Source organism: Cervus elaphus, chromosome 5 (genome assembly GCF_910594005.1).
Source record: "Cervus elaphus chromosome 5, mCerEla1.1, whole genome shotgun sequence".
In the NCBI taxonomy this organism is placed as follows: domain Eukaryota; kingdom Metazoa; phylum Chordata; class Mammalia; order Artiodactyla; family Cervidae; genus Cervus; species Cervus elaphus.
Genome location: NC_057819.1, coordinates 92,642,413 through 92,663,945, shown reverse-complemented (window position 1 = coordinate 92,663,945; position 21,533 = coordinate 92,642,413). Strand labels below are relative to the sequence as shown.

Genomic DNA, 21,533 nt, shown 5'->3' with positions numbered 1-21,533 from the left:
CTTTCCAGTGGACATTTATTACTGGCTTGCTGTCCCCAGTCCTCCAGTCCCAGGCCCCAGACAGGTGTACGTGGCACCTTTTCAAAGCCCCAGGACAGAGCAGCCAGGGTCCACATTGGCCAATCATAATGTTCATCCGCACCAAGGTACAGAACAAGGAGCATGTGATGAAGGCCCTCTGCAGGGCCAAGTTCAAGTTCCATGGCTGCCAGAAGATCCACATCTCCAAGAAGTGGGGATTTTTTAAGTTTAATGTGGATGAATTTGAAAACACGGTGGCAGAAAAGTGGCTCATCCGAAATGGCTGTGGGGTCAAATACATCCCTAATCATGGCCCTCTGGATAAATAGAAGGCCCTGCACTGATGCCAGCCTTGATGCTGTCCCCTCCTTACACATACCCACCAATAAATCCTGCTTTCCTGTCCAAAAAAGGGGGAGGGGGCAAATGTCAATTAAATGACAAAAATAATTGTATAGAGGACGTCCCTGGTGGTCCAGGGGTTAAGAATCTGCCTGCCCGTGCAGGGGCCATGGGTTCGGTCCCTGGTCCGGGAAGATTTCACGTGCCGCAGAGCAACTAAAGCCTGTGCGCCAGCGCCTGTGTTCTGCAACAAGAGAAGCCACCACAATGAAACCTGAGCACTGCAACTGGGGAGTAGGCTCTGCTCGCCACAAGTGGAGAAAGTCCACGTGCAGTAACAAAGACTCAGCACAGCCAAAAAAGTAAAAAAATAAGTAAATAAATAAAATTTAAAAATAGATAAGCTAAAAATGGAGAAGGCTAGTGAGACAGCCTGAAGTGTGGGTTTGGCAGGGCTGCAAAAGTGTCCCAGCCTAGCCTCTGACAGTCGACCTAGGAGCCCTGGAGTGTAAGTATGACAGCGTCAGCGCTCGGACCTTGGAGGGCACTGGCTGCCTCGACAGGTTATACCGTGGGGGATGGGAAAGCGCGTCTGCTGCTGTCAACACTGAGCCCGGCCAGGGTTAGCTGGGGTTGCAGCTTTTGCTTTCTGTCTCCCCCTGACTGGGTTTCAGCCTCAGATATGCTTCCCTGAGATTACACCGGTCTCTGATATCAGCCCTGCCCATCCCTGAGCTTCAGTCCCACCTCTGAAAGAGGAGCCAGTCTCACCCCAGATGTGTTGCATCTTGCTTGCTACATTCTCTAGGGGTTAGCTTATCAAGGGTCACCTTTGCCTCATTTCCTGGTATTAAACGCCTTGACGATCTGTCCTTAACCCATTGTGATCTGATTTCTAGCCTTCCCTGCCCTTGTCTCACTGGCTGAAACTTCTGGGGTGCCCAGCGCTGACCCCCAGTTGCCTTGATCTCTCTTTAATAGCCCATATATCATCAATGTTGCCTGCAAATTCTTCTCTCTTGGCTTCCTCAGCACTCATCTTCTTCTCCTCTTCCTCCCTCTCTGCCCACTCCTTCTTCCTCTGTCCCTTTGAACTGGTTGTGCTCCTCACAGCCTCCTGCCTAGGCTCCTTGTCCCTTGTCTTCTCAGGAGGGTCTGTACCCCACCCCGACTCTATCAGGGGATGATGCCTCCAGCCCCTCTCTTCCTCAGGAGCTCTGCGTGCAGCTGCCCATCGGAGCCCCCCTCCACCAGGATGTCACACAGATAACCTTGAATCCAGTAAGATCAAAACTGAACTCCTCAGGGGCATCATCTGGCCCCTGCTGACCCTTCTGGCCTCACACTCTCTCCCCGTTGCTGTAGGGTGTAGCAATACTGGATTGTGGGGGCCTTGCATGCATACACAAAGTCGCTTCTGTCGTGTCTAACTCTTTGGGACCCTGTGGATGGAAACCCAGCAGGCTTCCCTGTCCATGGGATTCTCCAGGCAAGAATACTGGAGTGGGTTGCCAGGGGATCTTTCAGACCCAGGGATCGAACCTGTATCTCTTACATCTACCTGATTGGTAGGTGGGTTCTTTACCACTAGCGCCACCTGGGAAGTCCAGTGGGCTTACAGCTAATGAACCTATTTCCACGGCAGGAATTGAGATACAGACTTAGAGGGCAGACATGTGGACACAGGGCAGTGGGGAGGAGGGAAGGGGGGACAAGCTGGGAGATTAGGATTTACATATATACATTGTTGTTGTGTAGTCGCTAAGTCACGTCCAACTCTTTTACGACCCCATGGACTATAGCCTGCCAGGTTCCTCTATCCATAGGATTTCCAGGCAAGAAATACTGGAGTGAGTTGCCATTTCCTTTTCCAGGGGATCTTCCCATCCCAGGGATCGAACCTGCGTCTCCTGCATTGGAGTTTGATTCTTTCACCTCTGAGCCACCAGGGAAGTCCATATATATACACTACTATGTATAAAATAGGTATCTAGTGAGAACGTGCTGCTCAGCGCGGGGAGCCCAGCTCGGTACTCGGTGAGGACTTAGAGAGGTGGAGCAGGAGGGAGGTCCAAGAAGGAGTGGATGTATGTACACATAGGCCTGAAGCATGTTGTTTCAGAACATGAAAACATGATTCAGAACAGAAACTAAAACAATGTTGTAAAGCAACTATGCAGTATGAAAAAAAAATGTCTAGGAGGAAACAATGCTTTTCAGACCCTTGTTACAGCCACGTGGCACAGTATCACAGTGATTCCATCTGCTTTATGTTCAGAAAGCTTCAGTATAGGCTCTGTAGAAACTCTGGGATACTTTGGAATCCTGTTTCCACACAATGGCAGAGCCCAGAAAAAGGGCTGCAAGCTTGCGGGCCTACAAGGCCAGGTGTTTTTTATGTGAGTGAAAGTGATGGTAGGGGAATGGTGAACTGGAGAATACACGCCCTGCCTCAAAACAGAGGACAGACCCATTCTAACTTCAGCCAGGTAGTAGGCTTACGTAAATATTGTCACAATTTTGAGTTTTCTTTCTTTTTTTAAATCTTGTGTTGTTTTTTGTTTTATATTTAATTTAAAAATTAAGTTTTAAAAAAAAAATTTTTGGCTGCACTGGGTCTTCATTGCTACATGTGGGCAACTAGTTGCAGTGCGTGGGCTTCTCACTGCGGTGGCTCTTCTTGTTGTGGGGCACTGGCTCTAGAGCACCTGGGTTCAGTAATTGAGGCTCGCAGGCTTCACTAGTTGTGGGACGTGGGCTTCATTGCCCCGTGGCACGTGGATCTTCCTGGACCAGGGTTAGAACCCGTGTCCCCTACGTTGGCAGGTGGATTCTTAACCACTGGACCACCAGGGAAGTCCCTGAGTTTTTAAGAAAATCTAGAAATCTGGATTTTCATGTGAAAGTTAGGTGGAAACTAATTCAAAATTTACAAGATACTATGTAAGCCAACTAGTTTTTTAAAAACATTGTGCCACTCAAAAAAAAACACACATGTGGGCCATATCCAGCCCATAGGCTATATGTCCATGAACTTCCCTTGTAGCTCAGTTGGTAAAGAATCTGCTGCAATGCAGGAGACCCGAGTTCATTTCCTGGGTTGGGAAGATTCCCTGGAGAAGGAAATGGCAACCCACTTCAGTATTCTTGCCTGGAGAATCCCATGGACAAAGGAGCCTGACAGGCTATAGTCCATGGGGTCACAAGAGTTGGACACAACTTAGCAACTAAACCACCACCAACCACCACAGAGACAGTGGAAACTGGAGCCTTTGGAGTCAAACCTTTACCAACACAGACACTGACTCTGCTACCGTGTGTGTCTTTGGGCAAATCATATAACCTCTCCAGTGTCCTCATCTGTAGAATAAGGATAACGTAGTTCTCTCACAGAGTTGTCATGAGGATAAGAGAAGATATTTTGTTTTGTTTTCTTGGCAGTGTCTTGCAGCCTGTGGGATCTTAGTTCCCCAATCAGGGGTCAAACCTGCACCACGGCAGTGAAAACATGCAGTCCTAACCACTGGACCACCAGGGAATTCCCGAGACAGGTTTTCAAATTTTATTTTTTCTCTTTATTTTTTAAAATTAATTTTTATTGGAGTATAGTTGCTTTACCATCTTCTGTTAGTTTCCACTGTGCAGTAAAGTGAATCAGTTTTACACGCACATTTGAGCGTGTGTAGTCGCTCAGTCATGTCCTGCAACCTGCCAGGCTCCTCAGTCCGTGGGATTCTCCAGGCGAGAACACGGGAGTGGGTTGCTATGCCCTCCCAGGGATGGAACTCGAGTCTCCTATGTCTCCTGCAACGCAGGTGGATTCTTTACCTGCTGAGTCATCGGGGAAGCCCTCACATATACGTATATCCCCCTTTTGGATTTCTTTCCCATTTAGGTTATCACAGAGCACTGAGCAGGGTTCCCTGAGCTATACCATAGGTTCGGAATAGTTAACTATTTTATGCATGGTATCAATACCATGTATATGTCATTCCCAACCTCCCAGTTCATCCCACCCTCCCTCTTTCCCCACCTTAGCGTCCACACATTTGTTCTCTACATCTGTGTCTATTTCTGTTTTGCAAATAAGATCATCTATACCACCTCTTTAGATTCCACATATACACATTAATATGCGATATTTGTTTTTACCTTTCTGACTTCCTTCACTCTGAATGACAGTGTCTAGGTCCATCCACGTCTCTAAAGACAAGACAGATTTTTATAGCATATTTTAAACATTTACATTGAAAGAATGAAAACATTTTAAGACACACAGCATGATGCTATTTAACTGTGCTATCCACGGACCTGCCTCTCCCAGGGCACAGAAAACCCTTCTCTATTTCTTCTCTCTGCCTGATGATGTTGTTTCACTATCTCATGCTTCAAAATTCAGCTCCTCTGCTGAATCCTTTGACTTCCTCATGAAGACACTCTGAACTGATTTATGTAGCTGCATACTTCTATTATTGTGATTTGAAATTGGTGGTGCTGTCTGAGAGAATGCCCTGAGAAAAAGGATTCTGTGAACACTTGTCTGTCACCCCAGCACCTGCCAGTGAGCCTGGCGAGCAGTAAACGCTACGTGAACGGACGGAGGGATGGAAGGATGAGAAGGGTTCTGTCAAGGACAAAGTGTTTAAAATGAGACCAACCGGGGAGCCCCCTGGTGGCCTAGTGGTTAGCATTTGGGGCTTTCACTGCCGTGGCCCAGGTTCAGTCCCTGGTTGGGAAACTGGGATCCGGCAAGCTTCGGGTTGTAAGGAAGCTCCCTTGTGGGGTAGGTGATTAGGGAGCTATGTCTGCAGTTTTGCACTTCCCTGGATCCTGGCCAGCATTCTGCTCTAAGGCTCAGCTGGTGCTTTGAGATGGGACAGCCTCTCTTCTTTCTGGTAAAATCCCTCCCCATCTTCAAGCTCGGTTTAAGAGCAACCACCATCCGTGGCATCTGGATACAGTCACACAAAGCTCAGAGTTGGCATGGGAGAAGCAACAACTGGAAACAGGAAATGTCTTTACCCTCATGCTCTCTTCTCCCTTCCTTGTAATATCTAAAAACAAGAACAGCACTCTTGAAGCTGAGGTTGGCCAACTGTGAAAAGCAAGCACAGGCTTTGGGCGGAAGTCATGACAAGACTGCCGTCTGGATGAGGAACTCCTGTTGGTAATCATCTCTCTCATAGTGGTTGGTTGTGAGATGGGGTTCTTCAACTGGAAGTGAAGAAGCCATTGTAGCTTCCCCGGCTTTTCCAAAGCTTCCCCACAAAAGTTACAGAGCACCCAGGCCAGGTCTAGACAACCCTGTCATTAGAGATGTTTATTCCTGAGACCAGGGCAGACAGAACTAATGGATCACATGACTCCTTCCCACAAGCCAGAGAAATAGCTCATCTCGATGTAGCAATCCAGGCAGCTGCAATCAATTGTCTGGGGTTGGAGCATGCCATCAAACCTATTTACCATTTCATCTTTTAAAAATGTGTTTTAACTTAATTTTATATTGGAGTATAGTTGATTCACAATATTGTGCTAGTTTCCAGTGTACAATAAAGTGATTTAGTGATAGATATATACAGATTCCTTCTTTTTCAGATTCTTTTCCCACATAGGTTATTTCAGAAGGTTGAGTAGAGTTTCCTGTACTACATAGTTGATTGTTGATTATCTAGTTTGTACGTGATAGTGTGGGTATGATTTTTCATCTTATTGCATGCCAGGCCCATTGCTAGGGGATACAGAGATGAGTAAATAATAGCCCTGCCCTTAAGTCTGGAGGTAAGATGTGGGTAGAGTTTGGGAGGAGACAAACCTATGAACACATATTTATAACTAGGTGAAGTCTAAAACAGGGTTAGATGCATGAAAACAGTCTTGTGGAAGCATATACTGGGCAATTACTAATTCTGCCTAGAAGTGTGGTGCAGAGGTGGATCTTGAAGAATTAATACGAGTTTACTAAGGCTGAGCAAGGTGGGAAGGGTAGTCCTGGTACAAGGACTAACATTTACCAAGGCTTGAAATCCAGCAAACACTGGAATGGGTGTAACATATGCCCAGAGTAGGAAGGATTTTTCCTATATCTCTCTAAGCCATAGATAATGTCATCTGTAAAAATAACAGTGCCTACTTCATAAGGTTGTGGTGAGGACTGACTAAGATAATACGTAATGTTCTCACACAGTGCCTGGTTCAAGGAAAGTCAGGTTCTGTTGATGTCTCCAGAATTCCAAGGGGAGGAATTCCCTGGTGGTCCAGTAGTTAGGACTCCATGCTTTCACTGCAGAGGGCCCAGGTTCAATCTCTGGTCAGGGAACTAAAATTCCACAAGCTCACACCGTTAAAAGTCTACTACTTTAAAAAATAAAAATAAAGTAGAAGAACATCATCAGATTTAAAAAATTTTTATTTTCCATGACTAAAATGCTTGTTTATATTAAAAGAGTTAAAACTATACAAGAGAAAGAAGAAAAGAAAACCAATCTGAGGAGTATAACCCGGGAGATGGTCTTTCAGAAAGCTCTGAAGACTGTCCTACCTTTATATAAATTTTTGAGACAAAAGGTTATACATCAAAGTAATACGCTGACAGTTTACATAGTCCAGGAGGGCTAGTCATGGGTTAGTGTGACCCCTTTACAAGACTGAGAAGAAAGGTCTCCTAAGGAGTGACCTTGCTGGTGTCAGGAGAAAACTGGTTTTTTTGGGGGGGGGGGGGGGGGGGTAGGGGTTGAATAGGCATTGCTGGGTCTTCTAAGGGGATCTAGTTAATGTCTCACAGCTTCTTAATGCATAGTAAAGGGCACGGGGTAGTGGCTCAAACAGGCAGAGAGAGAATTTTATGTTTAAAAATGTTCTTGTCCTGACTTAAAAATAATCTTATTTCATCAGAGAAGGGGCCTGTCGCCGAATGGGGACTGAGGGTTCCAGCTCCGGGACAAGCCACACCCTGTCCCATTTCCAGAGATGGACCTTGGCCCTCCGCCTTTCAGTCTTAGTTCTATATCTGGAAATGATTCTAAGATTTCAGCTGACGACTTCCCTGGTGTTCCAGTGCTTAAGACTCCCCGTTCCCAACGCAGGAGGCGTGAGCTCGATCCCTGGTCAGAGAGCTAAGATCCCCCATGGTGCAGGGAACAACCTTTAAAAAAAAAAAAAAGGTAGTGTGGACTTCTCTGTGGCTCAGTGGTGAAGAATCTGCCTGCTAATGTGGGGGACAGTGGTTCGATCCCTAATCCAGGAAGATTCCACCTACCTTGGGGCAACTAAGCCTGTGTACCACAAACACTGATCCTCAGCTCTGGAGCCCTCGAGCCACAACTGCTGAAGCCCATGTACCCTACAGCCTGTGCTCAACAAGAGAAGCCACTGCAGTGAGAAACTCTTGAACCATGACAAAGAGTAGCCCCTGCTCTCCACAACTAGAGAAAGCCTGCACGCTGCAACGAAAACCCAGCACAGCCAAAAATAATTTTTTTAAAAATTTAATTTAATTTAAGAAAGGACAGATTGCAGCTGGATACCACCCTTTCTTCACTGCAGCTTACCTAACTGGGCCAAGCTTTTGTGCAGGCAGGAGATAGATGGGCCCTTGGGCTGGACAGCTGGTATTTGTCAAGTGGAGTAAAATAGAAGTTTTGTTCTCACCCAGACACTCCCAAGGACAAAGCAGGTGGCAAAAGCTGAGCTCTGCTAAAGTTAAGAGATAAGGTACCTACTTCTCAGGTCAAGGAAGACTTCCTTGTCTGCACATGTGCAGGAAGGCTTCTTGGGGGTCCAAAAGAGAGGATGCCTCACCCCATAATAAGTGTGGAACTGTATCCACAGGCTTCTGCAGCGGGATCCATCCTAGCAAAAAGTTGTGCATGCATCTTGGGGAGAGTCCAAGGACCAGTCAGGTGTGAAAAAAGAAACAAGACAATCGGCTAAAAGTGAACAAAGACCAGGTTTCCCGGGTGATGCTCTTGGTAAAGAATCTGCCTGCCAATGCAGGAGATGGGGACTTGGGTTTGATCCCTGTGTTAGGAAGATCCCCTGGAGTAGGAAATGGCTGCCCACTCCAGTATTCTTGCCTGGAAAATTCCATGGTCAGTGGAGCTTCACAGGCTACAGTCCACAGGGTCACAAAGAGTCAGACATGACTGAACACACACACACAAACACACACACACACACACACACACACACACACACACCTGGAAGGACTATCCGATATAAAGGGTTTAAATCTCCTCTTTACTGTGCTCCTTATTCCGGACATCTATATTCCTGCCCTGCTTCTGACATAAATAAGCTATTTCTTTGTGTGCCCTCCCATACTTTGTGCTGTGTCTCTAATAATATACTTTGTATGTATTTTGCAGCTTTTGCCTCCTTGAAACATTTTTACTTCCAGTTGGGGTAAGAATCAGAGAACTTTGCTTCTAGCCTCTACTTCTGGTGGACTGGCAGCTAGACTCAATCCCTGGACAGGAAAACAAAATCCTGCTTCAAGACTACGGTCCCTCTGAAAGCAGTGGAAAGGGGAGGGAACCAACCCAGGGGCTTGTATGTTTCACATACTATTTCCTATCTCTAGGAAGACCGGGGTTGGGAAGATCTGCTGGAGAAGGGATAGGCTACCCACACCAGTATTCTTGGGCTTCCCTTGTGGCTCAGCTGGTAAAGAATCTGCCTGCAATGTGGGAGACCTGGGTTCGATCCCTAGGTCAGGAAGATCCCCTGGAGAAGGGAATGGCTACCCACCCCAGTATTCTGGCTGGAAAAGTCCATGGACTGTATAGTTCATGGGGTCGCAAGAGTCAGACACAACTGACTGACCTTCACTTCACTTCAGGAAGACCTCAGAATGGTGATGGCTATTGGGGGTGCAGGCATCCTTCAGTCTACCAGTATCTAGCTAGCATCTACCTTGTCTCAGCATGGGGCTCCTTTTGGCTCAGGGGAGGTAGGCGATAATTAATCAGCCAGCAACGAGCTCACACATAACCATGATGGCCAGAAATGAAGCCCCCACCACCCTAAGAATCAGGCCTATGGGTCATGGCACAAGGCTTGCCTCTAGAAATCCAGTCAGCTGCCCTGTTGTCAGGGAAGGTAGCCTTTCCTGGTTTAGCTCCTTCCAGACCTGGCCAGGCTCCTGAATTTGTGCCCTGAGAGCCCCACAGCTTGTCTCCCCTAAAGCACTTCTGCAGATGAAATCTTACATGGATTAGTAGGACTGTTTGATGTCTCTCCCCCACCATTCTACAAACTACAGCCCACACCGCCCCCCTCCCCCGTAAGGGCTTTGTCTCCTCACTGCTGTCAACTTGAAAGAAATGCACAACATTAGAACTGTGAGTTGGGTGTATTCAGTTTCTTACTGAGCTCTGAGAAACTATTCTGAAAAGGCAACAGAGAAACCAGGATATATGTGAGTTTTTCTGTATGTCCAGAACTATACTGGGGGGTTGGATGGGGTGGGGTGGGAGGAGTTCTGGAAACACAATAGTGTTAAAAAAAAAAATGTTGCCTGCCATTCCAGTTCTATAAGGATCAAGCCATTAGCCACTAATCGGTCACCCAATGGAAAGAAAGCATCTAGTTGAGGGACTTCCCTGGTGATTCAGTGGTTAAGCATCCTGGTTTCCACTGCAGGGGATGCAGGGAAGTTCTACATCCTTTGAGGTGTAGCAAAAAAATAAATAAATAAAAACGGTAAAGAAACCAACAGTCAAACATAAGAAAATTAACAGCAAACCACAAAGAACAGGGTGATTTGAGTACTGGCAGAGTCAGACATGACTTAGAGACATGACAACAACAACTCTTCAGTGTATGGGAAGACACAAGAATCTGGGATCACTGAGATTTTCCCCTAAATCAGTTTTAGCTATCTAGGGGTGGGGTTCAAAGTACAGAAGGTCCTTCAGGTACACTGTCCTAGGGTGGATGGTGAGTGACTGTAGCTGCTAATGGCTTGATCCCTATAGAACTGGAATGGCAGGCAACATTTTTTTTTTTTTTCTCTTTACATTGCAGTGTTTCCAGGGCCTCTCCTGGCCATGGTCCCTGACATACAAGGGGCATTCAACAAATGCACTGATAAGGAAGAAAGCCAAGTAGTACTATTATCTTTTACAGTCAATAAAACAGGGCCAGGTAGAGATCCGACTGCCTTCTGCCCCTATTTCTGTAGTAAGAGCAGCAAAGAGAATAGGGCCACCCTAAGGGCCTCCCAGGCCCTCCACCATCTCCTCCTCCTCTGCTCCTCCAAGGGCACTGCAGAGCCATGACCCAGCCCCAGAAACAGACTAGCTTCCCAGGAAAAAGATCCTGTGGGCAGAAGGGGAACAAGTGACAGTCTATTCATTACAATTATAGCATTTACAATATATCAGACATTGTGCTTCCCGAGCAACTCTTTGAGTCACATTCTATTAGCACCATCCTTTTAAAGATGAAGAAACGGAGGCACAAAGAGCCAAGTGGCATGCCCAGAACCTAGGTGATGGAATTGAGGCAGTAGAATTGGAGGCTGCACTTTTATCCACCGAGTCGCTCTGTCGCAGGGCAGAACATCAGCACAGACATCAGAAGTCGTGTGTTTTTCCAGCTCGGCTTTGAATGCCCGATTGTTCTTGTCTCTTTATGGGTAAATTGGGATCCTTAACAATAACTAGCTTATAAAGTTGTTGGGAGATAAACCCACGTGGAGTTTAGTACAGCGCCCAGAACATAGTAAGCGATCAATGAATGTTAATTATTCATATTCTCCTACTGTTATGGGGGTTTCGGGGCCTGGGAAGGAGTGCCGGGCGATATCTTAGCAAAGTTTGCAGGCGAGGTCACTCTGTAAGTCAGGAGTTCGGGGGGGCCCCCCCGCCTGCCCTCCCAGCCCAGAGAAGGAGGGGCTGAGAGGAAAGAGGGGCTCACCAGTCCTGGCCCCGCCCCGCCCACTTTGAAAAAAAAAAAAAAAAAAAAGACGCTGAGCGCAGGCGCAGAAAGATGAGCCTTCTGCCTTGCGCCAACTCTGCAAGGAACCACAAGCATGGAGAGGCGCGCGAACTCCCCGGGCGAGCCCCGCGCCTGGCCCACCCGGTCCGTGCTGTGCCGCGGCTGCGTGGAGCCACTCGTCTTCCTCGCCAACTTCGCCTTGGTCCTGCAGGGCCCGGTGACCACGCAGTACCTGTGGCACCGTTTCAGTGCAGACCTTGGCTATAATGGCACCCGTCACAGGGGCAGCTGCAGCAACCACAGCGTGGACCCCATCGCGCAGGTAGGGGCCGCGCGCGTGGGTGTGGGGGCGGGGAAGCGAGGAGCGTGGCAGGGGCGGGGCCTGGGTAAAGATGGGGACGGCCGCGGGGGGTTAGGATCTTGGGTGGTGGGCGGGGCGGGAGCCAAAGCTGGAGTCCGAGAACTGCGGTGTAGAGATGCTTAAAGCTGACGCAGATAAAGCGAGCTTGGAGGGTTAACAAGGGGGTATTTACTGAAAAAACAAAACGCACAACTTAAAAAGATGAGATTTTTTTTCAGTTTTATTTTTGGCTATGCTGGGTCTTCATGGTTGCCCCGACTTTTCTCTAGTTGTGTCCAGCGGGGGCTACTCTCTAGTTGCAGAGTGCTGGGCCTTCTCACTGCGGTGGCTTCCCTTGTTTGGGGACAGGGCTCTAGAGCACAGGCTCGGTCGTTGTGGCGCACAGGCTTAGTTACCCTGCAGCAGGTGGATCTTCCCCGACCAGGGACCGAACCTGTGTCTCCTGCACTGGCAGGTGGATTCTTTACCGCTGAGCCATCAGGGAAGCCCCGAAAATTGTCTTATTTAGCTACCTTTCTGAGGACTCAAGCCCTGGAGGCAGTCTCTCAGACAGCTCCGAAGGACTGCTCCTGAGAGATAAGGGAGGAGCCAGGATATATAGGAGTTTTGTGATAAAAACCAGGTTGGAGGAACAGCAAAAGACTACAAGTGATAAGTGTTAGTCACTCAGTTATGTCCGACTCTTTGCAACCCCATGGACTGTAGCCCACAAGGCTGCTCCATCTGTGGGATTTCCCAGGCGAGAATACTGGAGCGGGTTGCCATTTCCTTCTCTAGGGATCTTCCCAACTCAGGGATTGAACCCTGATATAGCAGCAGCATTTTTCATTCACAGTGGTAAAAGTAAGGAATGGATCTTACAAATTTCCCATACCCTCTCCAGCATCCATACTAAAATTCTCTTGAGGTTTAGGGCTTCAGAGAAAGTCCCGATCCCTGTACCTCCCAGGTGGGTGAGGGGGTGTGGGGGGTGGGCAGCCCAGAGTGAGGGATAGTAACCCCAGCCTCCCCTTAATACAACTCTTGCCCCCACAGAAAGTGGAGACACTTACCTCCCACTGGACCCTCTACATGAACCTGGGCGGCTTCCTGGTGGGACTCTTCTCGTCCACCCTGCTGGGCGCCTGGAGTGACTGTGTGGGCCGCCGCCCGCTGCTGGTGCTGGCCTCCCTCGGCCTGCTGCTCCAGACCGTGCTGTCCATCTTTGTGGTTCAGCTGCAGCTCCACATCGGCTACTTGGTACTGGGCCGCATCCTTTGTGCCCTTCTCGGCGATTTCAGTGGGCTCCTGGCCGCTGGCTTTGCCTCTGTGGCTGATGTCAGCTCCAGTCACACCCGTACCATCCGAATGGCCCTGTTGGAAGCATGCATTGGGGTGGCAGGGATGCTGGCGAGCTTCATTGGTGGCTACTTGCTCAAGGAGCAGGTTTATGTCAACCCCTTCTGGCTCTCCTTGGCCTTGCTGACCGTCATGACTCTCTATGCAGCATTCTGCTTTGGTGAGACAGTGAAGGAGCGGACACCTACCCGTCTCTTCACACTCCGTCACCACCGATCCATCATCCAGCTCTATGTGACCCAGGCCCCGGAGAAATCCAGGAAGCACTTAGCCCTGTACTCATTGGCCATCTTCGTGATGATCACTGTGCACCTTGGGGCCCAGGACATCTTGACCCTCTATGAGCTGAGCGCACCCCTCTGCTGGGACTCTCGGCTGATCAGCTACGGTTCTGCAGCTCAGCAGCTCCCATACCTCACCAGCCTGCTGGGTCTGCGGCTTCTGCAGTACTGCCTGGCCGACACCTGGGTGGCTGAGATTGGCCTGATCTTCAATATCCTGGGGATGATGGTCTTCGCATTTGCTACCATCACACCCCTCATGTTCACAGGTAAAGTGTATGGGTTCAGCGACAGTTTGTTTCAGTATTGTTGGGTGGCCACGTGTTGTCCCCAAATGCAGTTTGTGCTCATGTCTTTGGAAACATGACTGGGGCCCTAGCCTGCACTGGAGGACAGACGACTAAGAAATCTCATTAAAAAAAAAAACCCCACCTGTTATACAGAGAAGATAGACCTTCAGTAGCCAAAGTAATTAATTCACATTACCAACCATAAATATTGTAAGATAGAGCCAAAGACAATAGTATCGCTTGTACACTAATTGCTTCACTCCCTGGCCTCCCACTTCCCCTGGTGCTTTTAAGCAAAGTCCATGCTGTTAATGCCTTAATGCTCACTTCTCTGATAAGGGTCACAGGACCTTGGTCAGCTTCTTTGGGTTTTTTAAAAAAGCCAGCCTTCTCAGACCACAGCTATCAGATTCCTGCTTGTGTTAGTTCTTCTTTTCTTTTTGGTTGGAGGGGACAGCTGAAAATGAGGAAGTTCACTTTCCTGAATGGACAGATTTATTTTAATAGAGCCTGAAAATGTGTACAGTCAGCCATTCAGTAATCACAGATTTAAAAAAGAATTTTTTTTAAAAATGTTTGGCGTGGAGGCACACGGGCTTTCTCTTGTTGCTGCACATGGGCTCTAGAGTTTGAGGGCTCAGTTGTTGCAGCACTTGGGCCTCTCTAGTTGGAGCACACAGGCTTAGTTGCCCTGAGCCATGTGGGATCTTAGTTCCCCAACCAGGGATCAAACCTTCATCCCCTGCATTGGAAAGTGGATTCTCAACCACTGGGCCACCAGGGAAGTCCCAGTAATCACAGACTTCTTAATGTGGCTGCTCCTCTGGACAGTGCAGCTGATGGGGACCAGGTACCTTTTCCTTCAGTACTGGGCTCAAGGCCTTTAGGGCCGCAGAGATGATGAAGGCACTGTCATTGCTCAGGGATTTGGGGGTGCCTGTCACCTTCAGGGGCTCTGGGGGTGGGGCCTCATCATGTACCCACTTTGGAGGCTCCACTGCCCTTTAACAGTTTGCAGTTTTGCTGAGGAGGTAACAGTTGCATGAGGGAGAGAAACGGTTTCTAAGGAAACAGTATAAGCCTGTGAGTCACTAGATGTCCATTGAAAAGGAACTCACATTTACTGTGTGCTTACTGTGCACCGTCATCATCTCCTTCCTCATCAGGGAAGTTCTTCCGGTGTCTAACCTGCGTCCCTCATGGGGTGGACACAAGAGCTCTGCTACATCTCACTGGGGCACCCCCTCCCCAGCCCCATTCTCTCCATCTTTCCTTCTTTCTCCCCAGGATACGGGCTCCTCTTCCTGTCATTGGTCGTCACTCCTATCATCCGGGCCAAGCTCTCTAGACGGGTGAGGCAATCGGAGCAGGGTGAGTATCAGGGTCAGCCTGCGTCTGGTTCCTCAGGCCAGTGTTGCCTAAACTGGGTGAGGGCAGCTATGGGCTGGGAGGAGCTTACCTTCCTTCCTCCCACCTTGGAGAAGTAGCTAAGACAACTGCGTTGCTGTCCAAACGCCCAGGGCTGGCAGAGGATCACAGGGATTTGCATTTTCTGACCAAATCATAGTCGGAATTTGCAGTCAGCTGCATGTGATTATGATCTTTTGCTGGGCTTATGTTTTTAAGCCCAGCAGAGGATATACCTTTTCCAGAATTCAGCTTTTCCATCTGCAAAATGGACATGATGCCACAGGCCCCTGCTTCCCTGGGGTCAGAGTGTCCAAGCTCGAAGGAAACAAAACAACTTGGTGACTTCGGTTTCATTGTTTCTGCATGGCAGATGAAACAAAGGCCCAGAGTGTTAAACTGATTCACCTAAGATCACTCAGTAAGTGGTGGGCCTAGGTTGCACACCCAGGTGTGTTTTTAAGAGCACCAGGGCTTGGGATCTGGGTTTTTAGTCCTGGCTCTTTCACACTGGCTGTGTGATCTTAGGTAGGTCCCTTTCCCTCTCTGGGCCTGTTTCCTCATCTGTAACACACATGAATTGCTCTTGGTGACATCTGTAGGCCCTTCGAGCTCTGACAGTCTGATAGTTTAATCTCAACTTCTGTTAGGTTGAGCTTCAAAGCAAGAGTGAAATGAAAGTGTTAATCACTCAGTTATATCTGACTCAGTTGCATGCGACCCCCTGGACCGTAGCCCACCAGGCTCCTTTGCCCTTGAAACTCTCCAGGCAACAGTACTGGAGTGGGTTGCCATTCCCTTCTCCCGGGGAACCTTCCTGACCCAGGAATCGAACCCGAGTCTCCTATGCTGCGGGCAGGTTCTTTACCATCCGACTCACCAGGGAAGCCCAGGATTGAGCTTACTTTGCAGAATTCGTGTTCTGTTGGCATAACTATAAAGACTAGTTTCTCGGGTCACTGGGTCTTTAGATCGCAGTCAGAAAACATCTGGCTTATCCTCTTTTTCCCTTCTACTCTGGAAAGAGGTTCTGGTGATGGCAGAGATTTTCATGTCATATATCCCACCATGGGTTCTGTTGTCTCCAGAACCATTCATTCACAACCATTCTGTTGTTTCCATTCATTCACTCAATAAGTCTTTTTCTAGCTCCTTCACTGTGCCCAGAGATGCCAAGAGGAACAGGAGAAAAGAACAGCCTTTGCTAACTGACTGCCTGTAGGAGGGCAGGCCCTGGCATAGGTGCTTTACCTGTGTATATAATGTTACCAGCATTCCTAACAATCCATGAAAGGTAATGTCCTTGTTGAACAGAAGGGGGACAGAAACCCAGAAAGATAAATGACTTATTCAGTGATCACACAGCTAATAAGTATTGAAACTGAGAATTAACCCAGAAATTTATCCTAAACAGGAGATGATTCCAAAGGGGATAAACCCCACATGATTTTATCAGACTTTATCAAACTTCTTCGAGAAGGCATCACACGTCCTTGTAATAGATTTAATAACAGCCGTTTGTTTTATAGCACAGGTGCTCTCCATGTATGACCTCACTGAAGCCTTATCATACACAACACATGATGTAGGGTTTATAGGTGAGAAAGGTCAGACTCAGGTGAAGTGGCTTGCCCCAGATCACACAGCTGTTAGGTAGTAGTGCCAGAATTTGCATTTAGGCCTTTCAAATTGCTGTGTGGTATTTATTTCTTCACAGGCGCTCTCTTTTCTGCTCTGGCCTGTGTGAATGGCTTGGCCATGCTGATGGCCTCTGGCATCTTCAACTCGCTCTACCCAGCCACCCTGAACCTCATGAAGGGCTTCCCCTTCCTCCTGGGAGCTGGACTGCTCTTCATCCCGGCCATCCTGATGGGGTAATACAGGGCTGTGACTCATGGTCAGAACGGAGCCGTTTACCTAAAGGGCTCCTCTTCCTCCTCCTCCTCCTCCCGACCTCCTTGTTTCTGGACCTCTCCCCCTGTGGGTGTCTCTCTCTCCCCTTGCAGACCGCTGCCTGATTCTCTGGGAGCGGTTCTCCAGGGGCAAGGCAGAGGCCAGCAGGGGAAGGGACACGCTCACAGTGCTGCTTGGCAGGGCTGTGTTCTCCTACTCAGTTCCCCTCGCCCCTCTCTGTTCCCATTTTACAGATGCAACAGCTGTGGCAGAAATGCACTAAAGGGAAGCCTGGAGAGCTTCCTGGGATAGCTGTGGCTGGGCCCCATGCCCATCTGACCCACTTGCTTTTCTTCCCCCAAGCCCTCTGTCTTGTCTTCCACCTCTTAGCTTGCGGGGAAGGGGGGGGTTACCTGGATCAGCCCACCCAATAAAGCCCATGTCACTCCTCCAGGAGTTGAGGGTCCCCCCCATGTTAAGTCTGAACTCTCTCTTTGGTCTCTCACAGGATACTGGAAAGGGATAATCATTGCCCTGAATTCCAGGAGTTTTCCCAGAGCCCCTGATCTGCCTGGACCCGAGGACAGGGGGCAAGAGGAGCAACATGAGCGCTGACCAACTGGAAGGAGCTGCATCTGGATCCCAGCCCTTAGCATAGCAGCAGATCGCCCCAAAGGGCTGTGTTCACCTTGGACAGGATGGTCAACCTGGACCAAGGCCCCTGCCTCATCCACAGCTGTGCCAGCCTAGGACTCCCAGATCTCGAATTGTCCCCCACTCAGGGCAGGGGGTGGGGGAGCCCCTATTTGGAACAGGGATCTGTTTACCCTTTAGGCCATGAATCACACAGAAGAACCCTCCAGGGGAGGGGCGAGGTCCTGACGGAGGGACCGGTTGAAGCCTGAGGGCTGGCACCTCTGCTTCCAACCCAAACTGGGCAGCTCGGAGTATTCAATTTATCAGTCCTTAGTGATGAATATGGTACCTTTCGGGGAGGGAGGGTTGTGGGAGGGACTTGGTGTCCCCTGGAGGGAGAATGCTGCTGTCCCTGGGTGGCAATTAATATGCTGGGCTTAGCAGTGCCAATCATCATAAGTCAGTATAATCGCCCTGAAATGAACTTCCTGGCTCCCCCATAGCATTAGGCTATGGGGCCTTGTTTTCCCAGTTTGCCCACCATAGTCCAGGCAGCAGCAGCTGCTGGAAAGGACAGGAGACCCCAGAGTTGCCATGAGATTGGCACCGGGCACAGCTGGCTCATTCCTCATCTGACTGCCCATTGTCTTCTGAGCTTCTGGGAGGCAAAGCGCTGGCACGCTTGCATCAGGCCAGTGAGGAAGCTCTGGGCAGAGCCCTGGCTGCTTATTCCTCAGGGTCAGAGATCCACTCCCTGAAGGCACCCGTCTCGATCTTCCTGGCTACAGCCAGCCCAAATGGAATCAATTTTTGTTAACCATTCAGCTCTCTGTAACACCCCCCATCTCTAGGCATTTCAGCATGGCCATGTGCCGACACCCTCCCTTGAGCACCTGTAGGTCAACAGGAACCTGGAGATAGGTCCAGCCTCCCCCTGTGGTACAGGAGGCCCAAGTCCCAGAGAATGCGGGGCCCATTTCTAGGGCATTAGGGAAGCCTGAAGTTGAAAGGCAGAATCAGATTGGGTCTTAAGGCCGGCTTTGATGAGGCCCATAAGACCCCAAGCAAATCAGATTAACACCTGACTCTTCAAAACAGAACTGGCCACAGGGCATCCCCCCTGCTGGTATTTCTGCCCTCATTCATTTCCTGGCTAGAAATCATGCAGGTAAAATGGGGGTGGCCCAAGGCAAACCAAGGTCAGTTGTGGCCTGTTACCAGAGTCCCGTGTCTCTATCCCCTGTCGTGAGATCAGGTGAGGAGAGGCCCCTTTCCTGGCCCAGCGGTGCAAAAAGGCTCTGGATTGACCTCAGGCCTGGGATCTACTCCAGGTACTGCCTCTGACTCGGGTGTGGCCTTCTGTGAAGGGCTCGCTCAGCGACACCCCCAATTGTTTGGTCATGGTTCAGACAAGTTAGGAAACACTAGAATAAATATTGTTCTTAGATCCTTCCTACCTCATACATTCTAAAATGGAATGCCTCTATTCGTGGAGCCCAGGGAAGGCTGAATGAGTTGGAGCTGGACTTTTGACTTTTGAGTGTTTCTTGGTCATGAGCAAGGTCATGGTCTCGGAGAGGGGTGGGGTGGGGTGAGGCTGACTCAGCCCCATAGTGGGGGCAGCAGTTACAGCCCATCCAAGCAGAAAACTCTGATCCTTCAAAGCAATGTCAGAGCAGGCTGGGGGTGGGGGAAGGCTGTTTCTCAGCCCTCTGTCTCAGGAGAGGCTCTGTGAGGCCAGGCCTAGGTGGACGGTGAGGGCCATGGTGCCTGCCCTGGCTGTGATCGGGGCAGTGGTTTCTTATGGCAAGGGAGGCAGGCCCCTGAATGCACTGGCCTGGCAGAGCGAGGATTTTTATTTCAGCTGCTCCAGCAGGGCCTGGAGGCTGGGCTGATTCCCCAGAGAGAGAGAGGAGGCAGGCAGCAGTGGAGGGTGTGCTGGGCAACCTCTCCGAGTACTGCTCGTGAGGGACCTCTGGAGGGAGTGGGACTGATGGGGAACAAGAAGACAAGGCCTCTGGAGGAGACTCATCACATTATATTGTTACTGCCTCTGCTCTTGGGGGCAGCATCCAGTCTGCCTCAGTACTGTCCTGTCCAGGGCCTGCCTAACACTGGTGGGCGTTCATGAAGCATGAAGGAGAAAGGGTCAAGGGCACGCAGAGGACCGGCTAGTATGTCTGGCAGGGAGGGGGGTGGAAGGAAGGAGTCCCAAGCCTGGAGGGGCCTGGCTTGCATCGTGGGAGGCAGCTCTGGGAGCCGAGCCAGGTGTGAACCCCTGCCCCTGGGAGGGGAGGGGCTGGGCCGGTGCCCGCTGAGCCTATTAGCTGGAGCCTGCACTTACTGGCAGGAGATGCTCTCCACCCCAGCGGAGAAAGGGGCCGAGGGACACTTCTCCTCGGTTATTTCTTTATAGTCTCTGGGTCAGCCGTCTGTTGTGAAAGCCTGTCCCCCATGGCTAGAGTACTGGGGGCAAGAGGGAAGCCGGCGGTTCTGTAGAGCAACAGCCCTGCCCGGGGTGCAGCCTCCTGGATAATTCTCAAGAGAACAGGGCCCCCGGCCGTGGACAGGGCTCCAGGAGGCCCGGTCTATGTCCTGGGGCTGTCTCTGGAGACTTGGGACACTGGGCACATCATTCAGTTCCTTCTCTGTCAGACGGAGATGATACCAGGTAAGGTTGCTCTGGTGATTAGAGGCCAGGGGGTGAAGTGTCAGGGAAATGACTGACATCTGTGAGGCCTTGGAGCCTGGCTCCTTAAGGTACTGAATGTCACTCCGTGATCACCAGCTTTAGCCCACCCGGGAGTTCATGAGGAATGCATCCCACCCCAGGTGTCCTGAATGAAATTTTAACAAAACCCCCCGGTGATTGAGATGCACCCCTTTCCCCTCTTCAGGATCTTGCCTCTCCTCACCGGCCCTGCCCCTCCTCTAGGGGGTCGGGGGGGTGGCAGTGGGTTCACACCTGGGGGAGTTACAAGTTCTGCCCAGGCTACTGCTGCTGCCCCAGGGGGCCGCCTCGCTCCACCTCCCTGAGTCAGTTGGTGGTGAGCAGCTTGGGTGGATGAGGGGCTGAGCCAGGCTAGGCAGAGGTCTGGCACACAGCACCAAGGCATAATAGGTTGACTAGCTGCCCTCTGAGACGCAGCCTCCCCTGCTCAGGCCCAAGCAGGAGCTCCCACCGCACCCGTGAGCACAGGCCACAGCTGCCGACCAGCCAGTGTGAGGGCCGGCTCGCCGTCACCCTGACCCCAGATGTGGCAAAGGAGGCTGCACGTCAGGAAGGCTGGGAGGGGACCTGGGACCAGGTCAGGCTAGCTAAGGGCCCTGAGTGGTTACGAGGCAAGGCCACAGGGCGGTAGGAAGTGGTGAGCACGGGGGCCAGGCGCAGGTGGCGACCATGGCTGGCCCCTCATCCCTGGCTGGCTCCCGGGCCCAAGCCCTTGCTTGGCGGAGAGGGGTGGCCGTGCCACCAAGCCCTGCCGGACTTTGCCTACCTTCACTCTACTCAAGCTGGCTGTTGGCAGGGCAGGAACGGTTAACACACAGCAAACCCTCCTCCTCCAGAACCTCCTCAGCTGAGCAGTGACCTTTCCACACTCAAGACAGGAACTGAGGGCAAGGGCCTGGGGGAGGTCTTAGCACCCCCAGCGCCTGGCTTCCCTTCCCTTTGCAGATACTGAGGACGCTGGGTTTGAGGTGGACCATGAGGGCAGGGGAGTTAGAGAGCCATTTCCTGAGAAGAGCCCAGGCTGTTTCAGCCCAGGGAGGCCAGTTTGAGGGGCTGTTCCACTGGGGTGGGGGGGATAATGGAAATGGGAGTCATGATGGAAATGGGAGCTAGGGGCTGGTTAGATGGGGCCCAGGGGGTGCAGTGCCCTCCAAACTGGTGTCTGAGCCAGCAGACGAGTCCCGGGAGGAGCGGCCCTGCAGGAAGCGGATGATCTTCTCAATGGTGGCCTCCTGGTACTCGTGGGACCACCTGTGGGTACACAGGCGGCTGGGTCAGAGGGCTGGGCAGAGGGC

General features: G+C 50.5%; 2 protein-coding genes across 3 annotated transcripts in view; one reads left to right on the top strand and one right to left on the bottom strand.

Moving 5' to 3' along the window:
- The first annotated feature begins 11,346 nt into the window (after positions 1-11,346).
- On the top strand, positions 11,347-18,968 carry SLC46A1 (solute carrier family 46 member 1). Its single transcript, XM_043903168.1, has 5 exons — positions 11,347-11,623; positions 12,698-13,550; positions 14,859-14,942; positions 16,696-16,852; positions 17,380-18,968. The coding sequence occupies exons 1-5, from the start codon at positions 11,396-11,398 to the stop codon at positions 17,435-17,437; spliced, it is 1,380 nt and encodes a 459-aa protein (XP_043759103.1). The 5' UTR covers positions 11,347-11,395; the 3' UTR covers positions 17,438-18,968.
- SARM1 (sterile alpha and TIR motif containing 1) overlaps positions 12,879-21,533 on the bottom strand; it is a 27,526-nt gene continuing 18,871 nt past the window's right edge. Inside the window, exons 9-10 of one of the 2 annotated variants that reach the window (XR_006341187.1) lie at positions 21,005-21,489; positions 12,879-13,015 (exon numbers count right to left, since the gene is read on the bottom strand). Coding sequence is in view for 1 of the 2 variants with exons in the window: in XM_043903167.1 (XP_043759102.1) it covers positions 21,348-21,489 (142 nt within the window). In the remaining variant the exon portion in view is untranslated. Of the gene's footprint in view, positions 13,016-16,468; positions 21,490-21,533 lie in introns of those variants that run through there. The other variant, XM_043903167.1, reaches the window with a different exon arrangement.